General features: G+C 42.1%; 1 protein-coding gene across 2 annotated transcripts in view; it reads right to left on the bottom strand.

Annotated features, from left to right (window-relative positions):
- Positions 1-1,900: 1,900 nt before the first annotated feature.
- Positions 1,901-14,302, bottom strand: part of C8B (complement C8 beta chain) — a 35,205-nt gene continuing 22,803 nt past the window's right edge. For both annotated transcript variants that reach the window (XM_040978651.1, XM_040978652.1), the window contains 4 exons: positions 11,965-12,128; positions 5,134-5,287; positions 3,674-3,742; positions 1,901-2,252 (listed from right to left, as the gene is read on the bottom strand). In XM_040978651.1, the coding sequence (XP_040834585.1) occupies positions 2,101-2,252; positions 3,674-3,742; positions 5,134-5,287; positions 11,965-12,128 (539 nt within the window). In that variant the 3' untranslated portion in view covers positions 1,901-2,100. The remainder of the gene's footprint in view (positions 2,253-3,673; positions 3,743-5,133; positions 5,288-11,964; positions 12,129-14,302) is intronic.

Raw genomic sequence — 14,302 nt, 5'->3', positions numbered from 1 at the left:
AAACCGATAATATTAAGACAAACAAGGGCCTAGACTTGCCATCTCAATGGTGAAGGGTCTGGGATGCAGAATGTAGGACAAATACTCCTGGGCAGTGAAAAAAGTAATTCCTCCCTCAGTTTTCCTGTTGACCCAAATTCCACTGAGAAGCTTAGTGCAGGCAGTTAGGCGACAGTGACCCAAGCTTTGGTGTCAGAGAAGTGCCATGCTCTCAGACCTCAGCACCAAATCCAGCATTAATCCCCAACTAGATGAGTTGGCAGGAAACAAATTGATTTAAAGTGAATACGATGAACCAATAACTCTCTGACCAACTCTGCTTTCTGAAATTTTAGTTCAGCAAATTCTTCTGAAGCTCTTCCACCAGGCATGAAGGACCTAAGAGCAAGGAAACCTACAGAGATATTTTAGTAAGAAGTAAAGCAGGAGGAGGATGAAGATTTCATGCTCACATGACAATCATAAAATATTTTGGTTTTTGATGATTTGGAGATCACCTGACTTCTTCGTCTCCAATCTCTGCTCCATGCTTCTACCCAAATGTGATTTGCCTAACACCATGAGTAAGGATAGGAAAACATACAACACAGACAACTTGGAGTGGGATTGGGAAGCAGTGGGAACCCTGCAGGAGACATAACTCTTCTGTCAGGTAGTTGAAATTCTTGACGGGTTTTCTCTGTCACAACCTTCTTTCTCTCTTGTTGAAACTTTCTTCTTGTGCAGTGGTTAATTTCCCTGACTCTCCAACTTAGGAGCTTCCCTGGGCACCCACCCAGGTATCCACACTTACACTACATCGCCGCCCTCCCCCAATCCTGCTCCAGACTCACTTAGCCACAGCCTTCCTCTGACATCACAAGGTAAAGGATGGCCCAGTGCCAGGAGCTGTGTACTGTAGCCACACTGAAGCCATTTTGAATATAGAACTATGGGCCAGTGGAAAATCCCCGGCTGGCTAGATGCTTGGGAAAGAAGTTATGAAACTAATCACACGCTTAGCTTCAATTGTTTCTAGCAACTGTTTCAGAATGTGATTTATGCTGTACCTGCTGACATCTTGTTATTTATTATCTATGCTATTGTTAATATGGTGGTTACTATTGTTGATATGGTGGCTGCTCAAGAACAATCGGTCTTGAGACCATGGCTTGTGTCCCAGTTTCTCCTTTCCTCCCTGAGCCTTAGTTACTGAAGAATATAAAAACCCTCAATTAAAATCAATAAACTGACAGCTTGATCAGACATCCTGTCTTGCTGTCCATTCTTCGTGTCTCTTGTCCCCCAATCTCTCCTAGGTGGTTGTTACCCCCGTTGACTGTCCTACTGGACGGGACAGCCCAGGACCCAACCTCTTCAGAAAACAGCAGGTGAAGACTGGTCATGGAGTACTTTCTGTTGCCTTTTCTTCCAGGAAAAATTTATTTATTAACCAGAAGCCCATTGAATTAGAGCAGTAGAGCAGTAGAGTGTAGAATTCTAGAGCCTGAGTTTGTCTACCAGATTGACTACTTCCTAATGGCACCAGCTCAGGATCAATCACACAACTAAGCTTCAGTACCCACAACTCTTTGATTGGGCTCATAATAACATCTACCTTATAAGGATGTAACAGAAACAGAATGAGTTAATTCTCTGAAAAAAATGACCAACACAAGTAACCACCCAGTAAACATTAGCTGCTGTGTTTATTGAACAAGATCATGAACTCATTCAAGAGGGAACAACTTAATCTCTAAGTTCATTGTTAGGTAATAACTCCTTGCCAGCCACTTCTAGCTACTGAGACTATACCTGAAGAACTTCCAAGGTTTCTGGGTGAGAGTAAATGCAGGCGCAACACAATTTTAGCATGGGCACAGTGAGATCTACAAACAGGTTGAAGCCCTTAGGAACATAGCTTTTGTTTAACCTATCATTTATTCAAATTGACACTCATTATATAAACTCATTCTGAACAGTTGCCAGGCACTGGCTTCCACCCCTGGGGCAACCTAGTACGAGCTAGTGTGGGAATAACTGCACCTCAATGCAAGAGAGCTCAGAGCTCTCATATTTTTCAGCCCACAGCTATATCCTCTGCTGGAATCAATCCCTTCTCTAACAGGTCAATGTTTCTGAAGCAGGGCCAGAGCAGAGGTTCCCCCCATTTTGGGGAGGTGGGTTGTTACATTGTCTTTGTCTTGTTTTATGTCCTCCAGAGCATGAAGACCACTGGGACCAGCAACTCCACCTCCCATCAATGGGGACAGCTGTAAGAAAGAAAGCCAATATGCATTATTTATATCATCATGCGCTACAAGATCATGTGAAGAATATAAGCCAAAAGACTTTGAAACTCAGAATCTCTGGTCTTCCCACTCCAGTCCCTCTTTTCTGACTATCATGCCTGCTATACTCTCTCTGATCCCATGATGCTTGCACATGCTGTTCCCTCTTACCTTGAACACTCCTCCTTTCATTCATGTAACTACTATTCAATCTCCAGTTCTCAGTAAAAGTGTCATTCACCTAGGGAACATTTCCCTGACTTCCAACTTTACTTTTATTCCCAGCTTTTAAGCTATCAGACTATTTTGTTGCAGATATACCCACAGACACAAGGGAGGCAGACACAGATAACCCCTACTCAGTAGTGTAGCTAGTACCTAAGAATGCATGGAGAGGGGCCAGCGGTGTGGTGTGATAAATCAAGTTTTCTCTTACAATGCTGGCATCCAGTTTTGGAGTGCATGTTTAAGTTCCAGCTGCTCCATTTCAGATCAGGCATTCCTGCTAATGTGCCTGAGGAAGCAGCAGGCGATGGCCCCGATGCTTTGGTCCCTGCTCATGTGACAGTTCCTGGCTTCTGGCATTATGGGCCCAGGCCTGGTATGGCCATTTGAAGAACAAACCAATAGAAAGAAAATCTTTGTTTCTCTTTCTTTTGTTCTGCCCTTCAAATCAACTACCAAAAAAAATGTGGTTTGTGGGAAAACCAAATTCAAAGTCTCACGGGCGTGACAGTAGGAATTTAATTCTAGTTCATGGTGCTAGGGAGAAGGAGAGGTTTTGGCAGATAGAATAATTTTTTAAATTAAAGAGAAAAAAATTGTCCTGGCTTTAGAGGAGTGAATAAAGTAAAAAAGAAGATAAGCATTCCTGATTGCCATGCATGAATGGGCATTTAACAGGATGTACTCTTAGTTGTGGAAATAATGTGATATAAAAACAGCAGCAGGGACTGGCACAATGGCTTAACTGGCTAATCCTCCACCTTCAAGAGCCAGCATTTCAAATGGATACTGATTTGTGTTCCAGCTGCTGCACTTCACACCCAGCTCCCTGCTCGTGGCCTGGAAAAGCAGTAGAAGATGGTCCAAAGCCTTGAGACCTTGCTTTTTTGTAGGAGGCCCAAAAGAAGTTCCTGGCTCCTGGTTTCGGATCAGTTCAGGTCTGGCCATTGCCGCTTTTCGGGGAGTGAGCCACCAGATGAAAAACTTTTCTACCTCTCCTTCTTTCTGTACATCTGCCTTTCCAATAAAAATTTTTAAGTTCTTATTTTTAAAAAAGCAGATTAGATTGATCCCAAACTTTCTAACATTCACTCTGAAACCCCCAATCCCACCACTGCACACTGCCACCTTGTTTTTGCTCTTTTCCATTTTTCCCCTGGATTTTCCTGGCTGCTTACTTTTCCGGTTGGTGATCTCACAGGCTGAGCCTTGGAATCCAACAGAACAGATGCATTCACAGCGTGATCCTGAGGAGACAGGGCAGAGAGAGTGTGAAAGAGAAATACGTGGAGCAAATAACTCTTGGAGCCTAGCTCTGCACGTCTATAATTAAACGAAGCGAACAGGTAGATGAGTGCTTTTTGATAGCAGATCCAGTGCCAAGAATAGCTACCCCCTTCTGCGGGAACCCTCTGCTCACAAAAGGGAATTTAACAGAGGCATTGGGGAAAACTTACTCGTTAACTGGCGTTTAGCTCATCCTTATAAATTCTTAGAGTCAGAGGCTATATCAGTAGTCAATGAAATGAGTGGTTGCCAATGCTCTATTTCACCATGCGTGTGTGGCCTCCTCTAGAATATCCCTAGATATAGGGAACTTACTGCTCTTGAAATCTCTTTCTATCTTTGTGTCAGTTGTGGCAAGTGATCCCTGATGTTTATTCGAGGCTTCACCATTGGGATCAATCACCATTGGATCCTTGATAAGACTGTTCTTTAACATGATAGGCTCTGGGATCCTGAAAGTCCAGTCTCAGCTTCCATATGCCCCTTCCCCTATTTTCTGCAGCCTCAGGGGAAGTCTGGCTTCTAGGTCCAAATTTGGTAGCTGACAAGGGAAATTCCAGCCATCCTAGATCAAAATACTGGTGTGATCTGTTGATCCCACTTCCCATGGTACCACAGGTAGGGAACTGTGGGTTTACAGCAGAATATCCAGGCCTCATCCTCCCACTAAGCCTGTTTTGTTCACATTCACCTGGTGCCAGGAGCCAGAGATAGAGTCATCCTTCCCATTCTGGCAATCGGAATTTTTCTCTCCAAGAACACATTCTTTTGCATCCTTTCTGCTGAATTTGTTCCACACCTTGGGCTCTGCCCTGACTCAGATGGGTTCCCTGGGTTGGGACTTGCTGTGACAATGGGCTCCTTATAGCTAGCTTAGGTACTGCATTAAACTCTTTATCAGTCTTGTAAACCCATCATATCAGGAACAAGTGATCTCAGGCCTCCTGCTCACTCGGTGATCCCAGATATTATCCTTGAAGTTAGCAGTCAGTTTCTGGAGATCCATCCTTTCTGCCACCCCCAAAGCTTCCTACAGTGGATTAGTCAGGATATGCACAGGTTTCTTTGGTTTTACCAGGACATAAGGAGTCCCTGAGTCTATCCCCATTCCTGGCTAAACTTCTGGTTGTAAACCACATGATCTCAGCCTCCGCCTATCCTCAGAATGGAGCTACTGTTTCTCACTGGTTCCTGGGGGCTGAAACTTAAGTATTTCTGCAGCCAGATGACTGTCTTCTAGTAGCCTACATTCTGACATCTTGGGAAATATAGTGAGCAAATGGTTGGCATCAAAGGCAACCTCCTCCAGATGGTGGCTCCAGAAGAGCTGGCAGCTGCCTGGAAGTTGTACCTTTCCGGATGGGAACTCCATTTCCTTGGCAGGGAGCACAGTGGCAGGGGCTGACTTCCCCCTGGAATTCCTCCAGGGCCTGCTTCATGTTCTGCTTTACTGTGCTGTAATAGGCAACATCTTTGGCTGTTACCAGTTCATACAGAGGCTCCACCTGAAAAGAGAGAAAAGGCAGTTACCTAAAGAGAAAATACCCAGCAAATGGAAGTATAAAGTAAGGCCACACAGAAATGGGTGTGGAATTGGCATCTAGAAACCACCATGGATTCTCATGGAATTAAATGGATGCTACAACATATAGATTCATACCCCATCCACTCCCTGCTTTCCTCTGCCCAATATGCTAATTAGTTTCTTCAGTGCATGTCAGCAAAGTCTCATTGCACATAGACTGAGTGCTTGGCATTAAGCATAAATATCGAATCTGATAAAATTCTGTCTCAAAGATTCAGAATCCAGAGGTAAAGACAAATGCATCAACAGATGGCTTTAGACCCTCAATTTGAAATGGTTCAGCTTATGACTCTTCTACTGTATAATGATATGAAGGCACTGTGCATTCAGTAGGAACTGACTTCAAACATTGAATTTAGATGTTTTCCCAGCTAGGATACTCTCTTGCTCTACTAAGTTGTAGCAGTGAACCACAGTTTGCAGTGAGGTCCATGACTGTGAGGGTGAACAGCCCACACTCTATGTTGTGTGTGATTATACTTTGACATTTTCTGTATTCAACGCATTTTCAACCTATGATATTTTCATATTATAATGCATTTATCAGACTGTAACCTCATCTCAAACAAGAGCATCAGTATAGCACAGGGAGTTGCAGCAACAGGAAGTGTACCAAAGAGCAGGTGAGAGGAAAAAAAGTCTAAAGAGCAACTCTGTTTTTTATGGGGCATACGAGGTTATTGGTTCTCTATTCTTTCCAAGTACTTCAAAAGTATTACATTATCCTGCCTCCAAACCCATGAAAATCATTTGCATCATGCAAGAATGAATGACATAAAGAATGCCTTCCTGCCATTAAACAAACAGGAAACAATATGTACCGCTCATCTGACATGAATTCTATGTTTCTGATTGCCGCTTTACAATCTTTTAATTTTGTTGTCATGCGGAAGTCGCTCTTTTCCTTCCTTGCAGGAAAGCAGAGATACATACTTCTCAGCTCAAGTTTTCAGGGTCCAGCCTCAGTTTGTGGGTGAAGAAGGATGGAAGGCCCCTTATGGCAATGGCAGCAGGCACAGAGGGGAGTGAGGGCTGCTAGCCATGCAGAAGCAGAATCAACAGGCAATATTTGCTGCATTGAAAAGAGAGGCCAAAAATAGACAGCATGTCACCTGTGGATTAGAAAAGCCAGAGGTATAATCCAAAGAGATAGTTAAGAATATTTGTCTCTGGGGCTAGCATTGTGATGCAGCAGCTTAAGGTACCACCTCCGCCTGTGACACTTGCTTCCCATATCAGAGCACCAGCTCCAGTCACAATAGTTGCACTTCCAATCCATCCCCTGATCGTGTGCCTGAGAAAGCAGCAGAAGACGGTCCACATACTTGGGCCCTTGTCACTCACATGGGAGACCTGGATGGAGTCCCAGGCTCCCAGATTCTGCCTGGGCCAATCAGGGTTGTTGCATCTTTAGGAGAAGCAATCAACACATGGAGAATCCCTCTGTCTCTTTGTCCCTTTCTTTCTGTTCTGAAAATCAGTTTTGAATTTTAAATAAACAAATGTATCTTTTAAAAAATGTTCAGTTCTTCTTGGCTGAACTTTTAGCTCCAGGGCCAGGTTCCTCTCCAGATTTTGGTTGTGATTTTACCCTGCGTCAGCCCTGGAGAGTTTAGGGTCTGTCTAAATGCAGGCAATCATGCCTAATAGAAGCCTCCAGTGGGAAGAAAATTGCTTCCATTTCTTAATGCGTCTGATGCTGACCTTCGCTCCAGTGGGCAAAGCAAGGTCCCTTGGTGGTCCCATTGTCTCACAGTTTTGTGGTCAATGAATTGATCCAGAGGCTGTTTGCAGAACAGTCCAACCCCTGGCCACACATTGGGAGACAGCTGGGGTGGGAGGAGAGGGGGCACTTGCTATACAACAAGGATGAGCTCCTACAACAATCACTGCTTTTGCCCCCAGAGCACCTGGAAAGGTTGCCTTTAACCACCTAGGCATTTTCCTACCAGCATTGAGATTTGTTCCAGAGGACAACTAAACCAGTAGCTGAACTGAAATAAACCTCTACATGCTCTACATTGCAGGAGCTGTGTGACAGTTTTCAATGCAACTCTACTTCACCCTCACAAGGAAGCAATTATTAGTCTCCTTTTCAGGTGCAATTAGGTAACTCAACTTGAGGCCACACAACTTATAAAATGGCAGTCAGGATTCTAATCCAAGCCCTGTGCATTTCCTACCAATTAATGACAGTTATTGGTAAATATGGCCAAACTGGAGACAATGTTGGGACACAGAGTGTTAAGTGGCCACCTAAAAAACCAGCAACCTATATCAGACTCATAACTAAAATCTCCATTTCTGATACAGCTTCCAGCTAATATCCTTGGGAACTTAAATATAAGATGGTCCAAATGCCTGGGCAGCTACACCAATGTGGGAGACCCAGAAGAAGTTCTTAGCTCCTGGATTCTTTGGTCATTAGGGCCTTTTGAGGAGTGACCCAGAGGATGGAAAATGTGTTTGTTCTCTTTGTTTTTTCTTCTTTCTCTGTAACTCTTATAAATAACTTATATATAAATAACTTATATATATAATCATTCCCATTCTTAATTTTCGTCTCAGGGCTCTCTCCAAGTTTCTGCTGCAGCTCCTCAAAGCCCCACAACTCTCTTTCTTGCAAAACTAAATATGGCCATGCTGTCACTCATGCATGGCTTTGCTCTCTCTTTCCTCTACTTTTCCCTTCATCCTTCCTTTTTCTGCTCTCTCCTTCCTCCTCTCTGTTCCTCACATCTGCCTCAAAGATGCACAGCCCTAACAATTATGAAGCCTTGGCACACCTAATCTTGTGAAAATGCTATTCTCAGTGATAGTGCTGTATAAACACAGCAAGCAGTGTTTGCTGAACTGGTGCAGTTCTCTATGGTGGACCAAAGGTCCTTACAGGTAGAATCCATTACTACAGCTACCGTAGGTGAGGGGACTGACTGAATGCTTCCCAGACCTTACCTTCCCCAAGCTCCACAAGCCTGTGACAAGTTGGGTAGTCTGTGTTTTTACATTGTACAAATGGAAAAGCTGAGGCTCAGCAAAGGTCAGTTGATTGACCAAAGTCATGTAGCTGGTGAGCAGTGGAGAAGGATTTGAAATGTTGGCATTGGGATCTGTTTTCCTGCAGTTTGTGTTTTTAGATAGATAAATGAATAGATATTTGCATTCCACTGTCTTTACTTCAACATCATCAAGGGAGCATTTGCACTAGGCTTCATTAGGCTTTGATAGAACTGTTTGCTGGGGCTTTACTGCTCTGCAGAGTGGGTGACAACCACGTGCACAACCTTCCGTGGTCAAAACTTTTATTTTCTTGACTGTTTTGCTCTTAGCTACAACAAATAACCAGAAGTAGCACATATTTCTACATACATCTTTACCAACTTTTGAAAATATTACTGCAGTGGATTTTTGTGTGTGTGGAGTCACATTGAATCAAAATCTTTTATGAAACTTTTTAATGGTTTGAGTGTATCTCCTTAAATTATCTTCCTAAATAGTTGTAACAAATTATATTCCCATTTCCTTTTACAAAAGTGCCAAATCTCATCACTCTTTGTGTTATTATTATAGGATTTTAATCATCATCAACTAAAAAGGTAAAAAAAAAATGCGCTGTTTGAAATTCAGTTTACCTGCATTGGGGGCAGGGGATGAAATCTCTCTGTCCAGATCCAATATTGTCTTAGCAAGCAAGTGCTATCACAGCCTTTGTATTTTAAACCTCTGTTGGTCAGAGTAATAAGACAAAGCCTGAGTCCTTGTGTAACTAATACAGAGTAAAGCCAAAAGGTTTGGGACCTATTCTATCATTAAGAAAGAAACTTCTGTTACACTACATGTCTAACATTGGAGGCTTCCTTGTCTGCAGCATGGTCTTGACCAGCCTCACTTCTATGTTTGCCTTCAACCCTGGACACTACCATCATCCATCAGGCAGCTTCTTCATGCTCAGGTCCTTCCTGTACTTTACCACTTTCAGTGGTTTATACTTACCAGTTAAATACAGTCACACTTGAATGGTGTGTAAACAACAAATCATCTATTTGTATAAGCATGCTCCATGCAGTATTTTAAATTTGTTTACCCTAGAAAATAATTCTTCATCAGTGCTTTCCTTTACTAAATCTGCAGCCCTGTAAAGTAACGTTATCTTTGGTCTCTTCACTCATCAATGCTATTTTCTCTAGGCCACAGTTTGTTCCTTCAAGTCCTTGTGCTTCTCGCACGATTATCTGTAGATCTTTCACATTGCAAAGAATTCTCAAGCCAGCTTGACTTTTATTCCTGTAGGATATAGTTGACACAGAAAGGCAAAACATTTCACCAGGATGTGTTTCAGGACTGTTTTGTTTCAATACTTTTGCCTAGATTGCACTTCACATTGTCAGCTCAGAGAAAGTTTTCTCATTCTGTTCCTGACTCATGTCTCTTTCCACTTAAACTTGTCTCTTAAGAAGTCTCTTAGATGTTCCCTCCTATATTTGATCCATCATCTTTATTTTCTGTCATTGCTTTGATCTCTTTATCTTTTGCTTCTTCATGATAAGAAGACTTTTACAATACTTTCCACCTCACTAACATTTTTATTTTCAGGAGCAATACTATTCTTCATAGCTTCCAGTATAAATTTTAATTCTGCTGTTTTGTTTTTTGTTGTTTTAGATTCATTGCTTCGCTTTCATCTGATTAGTGTCCAAACATCTCAGCTTCTATTTTTCTGTTCTTAATTCTTCATTTCCTCAACTTTATTATAATGCTAGAGCAAAGCCATCATAAAATTTTGTTTTTATATTTTATTAGACATATGCTCATTTTCAGCATCTTAATTATTTTATCAATCTTCTGTGTCCAAAAATATATTTATATGTCTGTTATTGCCTTTTAACTATTCTTTGAACAAAGAAACATTTCTCCATGTCTAACGTTTTCCAGTAAATAGCACAAATAGCATCTTTTGGGATTCCCTTCCACACCAGCCTTGCTTCTACAGAATCATGTTTCAAATCTTGATTTTAGAGACTGGCTTATGCACTCACGCTTGGATCAAACAGTTGCTCTAATGGGCTTTGCTGCCCTGAAAAGCAATCACTGCTCCTGCTACTTGGCAAGCTGGTTCTGCAGAGGAGGATTATGTGGAGATAATGGAAAGACATTTGCAACTTTCTTTTGCCAGAATGACTCATTGAAGAGTAGGAATTCAGAGGATGTTTCCAACCCAGGCTAAGAAGATACCTAGGTGCAGAAAAACCCTCAAGACTCTTGCCTCTCTTGCTCCTATAGCCCCTAAAAACACCTCTGATTCTTTCACACACTCCACATGGCTTCACATGCTTGGTAAACCTCAGGAAAAATAAAATAAAGAATGAATAACTTTCTTACCCCTGCACTCTTCCAGGCCCATCTGTCTTATCAACCAGTGTCACCACTGCATCGGTAGAGCCCAGATTCCTCTGGAGCTTTCTGCCCCATGGCTAACTTCATTCCTCTCCTACTTGCCAAAAAATTGTACCCCAAGAATCAGTAGTGAGTAAGTTCAGAAGAGACGACATGCTTGGCTGCCTTGCGGTCCTACGTACACTACATTTGACACAAGAATAAAGACACTGGGGAAAGTTGTCAGGGTCAGAAATGGGAAAGTCTCTCTTCAGAGCTCCAATCCCTAACTCTCCTTCAGGATTGCAAGAGGGAGTCTGCAGGGGCTGTATAACAATTATCAATGACAAGATAGACGCTGGCAAGAAGAGGATGATGTCGGATGTGTTGGAGGGTATTGAGCAGAAGGCCCTACAGGCAAAGGTCTCCCATAGCTAATGTATGTAAAAGTCTTGTTCAAACAAACATCTTGTTAGTTAGATTTCAAACACCTGTTCTTTGGGTTACAGGTGGTTAGGATCAGTTTTAAAAGTCACTATACCTGTAGAAAAGTCTAGAAAGGAAAGAAGAGTTTAAATCTCTGATCTGATCTAGTAGAGATTTGAGCAGTCACAGGTGAATATAAGCTCTCTGGTCCTTGATTTTTAACTGTTACAAAAAGGAGATAAGCATCTAATCTGTAGATGATTGCAACAATTCATTAAAATAACTTTTCATGGCAAACTGTCACAGAGTATCTGCTTCAAGCTTATTCATTATTATCACAATGTCTCATCCTGTCTTGTAAGATAGTTATGCAAGTGTGGACCTCATCATCCATCCCAGACCATGTTTTTCCTATGTGCATGCTTCTCTGTTTTCTCCCTGAACCATACGTTTTGTTACTCAGCAAAAAATAACTATTTATTGGATGCATGTATGTAAATGAAAATAGCTGAATGAGCATTTCTCTGAAGAAATGGAAAGAATGTTAATTGAAGAAAGTTAGAATTTGAGGATGATAATTTTCTTTAGCAACATGGAGGTTCACCTGGGAGGGACCCATGAATCTCCAGGAGGTAATGAGCAGTGTATTAGAGTCTATTCATTCTGTGTACATTGTCTACTCATGTATGTGCCTCAAGACTAGCACTGTAGTTTACTCATCTATGCCCTAATTTCTAGAAGGCCCCTGGGAGCTGTATTTTCAATAAAGGAAAGGATGGGTTGAGCAATTGTGCATACCTTGACTTTGATGATGGCTGGGTTGTACTTCACAGCATCTCCCCACGCCTGCATCAGGTCTGCCGTCGGCAGCTCCTTATATGCCAGGGTGGTGATATGCTCACTTGCCCCTCCTCGCACAAGGACCACCAAGTCCTCCACCATTGTGTTCCTTGTGTTTCGATCTAGGGATGAACAACAAGGGTTGGCATGTCATCAAAATTCTGCTTTTACACAATTTACTGCAGCCCAGTCAATGATCAGGCTATCATGGTGTTCACTGAGCTTGTTTCGGTGATGAGAGTAGATAGGACACTGCCCTGATTCCAGGACAGGCCTGGTACATACAGTAAAAGGGATGCTTACCCCTTCACACCTAGCTATACACTCACTAGCGGAGCTTGTGGGACAGAAAGCAGATTTGTCTCCACACTGCCGTTACCCAGCACACCTTGATGAGCCCTGAATTTCAGCACTGCCTTTGTTTAGTCCGATCATTTCTATGTGAAATATATGTTTCTGTGTGAACATTCCTTTTTTCCTCATGGAGCTTCCACATCCATGTGAAAAACAAAAGGCCTGAGAACAGATAATAATTACTGCTTATTTTGGTTAGTTGCCAATCCGAGTGTTGTACATGCATATACTCATTCATCTTTAAATGATGTCATTGTAACAGCTAAGAAATTTGAGAAAGAGTTTCTTACCTAAACAACCTTGCCAAGGCCCTAATGGGTATCACTTCTTTGTGCCACAATCATAAAGGTGGGGAAAATTACAAACTGGCCCCAGCTCACTGAACAGCAGATACTATGCATTAAATACCATAAGAAATGGCTCCCCATCAATAAGCCAGTAATACTTGAACTTGGTAAAAAAAATATAAGGAGGTAGGGTGAGGAAGCCTTGTGTGCTGCCAGTAGATGTGTAAACTGGTACAACCATTTCAAAAACTGTTTGGCATTGAGTTGTCATGTGGAGAAAGTTCAGCCTTGACAACCCAGTAATTCTATTTCTGAATGTAATGCTTGGAGAAGCACCTGGTAGGTATACAGCAGATGACTCTGGAAAATGCTCCAACAGCATTGGTTATACAGGCTTAAGTGAGGAAACAACTCAAATGGGCATCAACAATAGAGTGAGCTAAAAAAAAAAACAAAAAACAAAAGTGGCACATTCATCCATTGAAATACTGTGCAGCAGTGGAAATGAAGTGACTACAGTTATATACAAGGACATGAGGTTTGGTTACAAAGCACTTGACCAGAAAGATTGCATTCTTTTCATGTGTCATGTAAAGTTCAAAACAAGCAACCCAAAGCATATTGGTTAGTGATACATACAGGTGGTAAATTTATGCAAAATAAAAGGCATTTTTATAGCAGTTAAATTGCCTCTTGAAACACCTGCATCCCATATCAAAATGTCATAGTTTAAGTACCATGCTACTCAACATTCCAGCTTCTCATCAATGTACAGCCCAGGAAGTAACAGGTGGTGGCTTAAGTGCTTGAGTTCCTGACTCTCATGCAAGATCCAGAAGGAGTTCTGGCTTCCTGGCTTCAGCTGGGCTGTTGCAGGCCTTTGGTAAGTAGATCAGTGGACAGGTCATTTCTCTCTCTGTCTCTCCTCTCTCTGTCTCCCTCTCTCCTCTTTCTGTCCTCTTTTTTCCTTTTGTTTTTTAAATAAAATAAATAGAGGAAAATTTTTAAAGGGCATGCTGAAGTTGGGATAATGGTTATCTAAAAAAAAAAAAAAGAGAGAGAGGAGAAATATAATCAGCAAGGATTTCTGGATGCTATGTGATGGCCTGGACCAGGGTAGGGTGGGGGTGACTTACACATCTTCTCTAAAGAGTACTTCTATTGTAAATATTCACATGTGTCTCTCAATATATTATGCTTCTTTTAACCTGAACCCATTATGAATCAACAGTAATCCCAACAAGTCACTCAGAAGCTCAAGAGTTTATTCTAGACTTGCAGTTGATTTTTCTTACTGTTTTGTTTGAACCAGGAAATTTTCGTGCAATTCCAGGCACAAACCCACAGATGGAGGAAATAGCTGCTTAGTGTGCTGAAGGGGCTAGGAGAAGAGACGTTGGTTCTCTCTTTCTTACTCCACCTGCCATCTGATTTCCAGCTTCTGTGTATAGTTTGCAAAGTTCCTGCTCTCAGACACATGGCTCTACAGCTTGGTTGAAATCTCCACCTCAGGTATGATATTTTCTTCCTTTTGGATGCTTCGGTGAACGACGTGTGATTTCACCTACTCTTCTAGTTTGCTTATCATCACTTTCCCTACCTCCCACTGCAACACCTTAACTCTAGCTGTACCGATCCGAAGTTGATAGAGAAGG

This window comes from Ochotona curzoniae, unplaced genomic scaffold (assembly GCF_017591425.1).
Source record: "Ochotona curzoniae isolate NIBS_2020 unplaced genomic scaffold, NIBS_Ocur_1.0 contig_291, whole genome shotgun sequence".
Taxonomy (NCBI): domain Eukaryota; kingdom Metazoa; phylum Chordata; class Mammalia; order Lagomorpha; family Ochotonidae; genus Ochotona; species Ochotona curzoniae.
The sequence above is the reverse complement of the archived record's forward strand: the minus strand, read 5'-3'. Positions and strand labels throughout refer to the sequence as shown.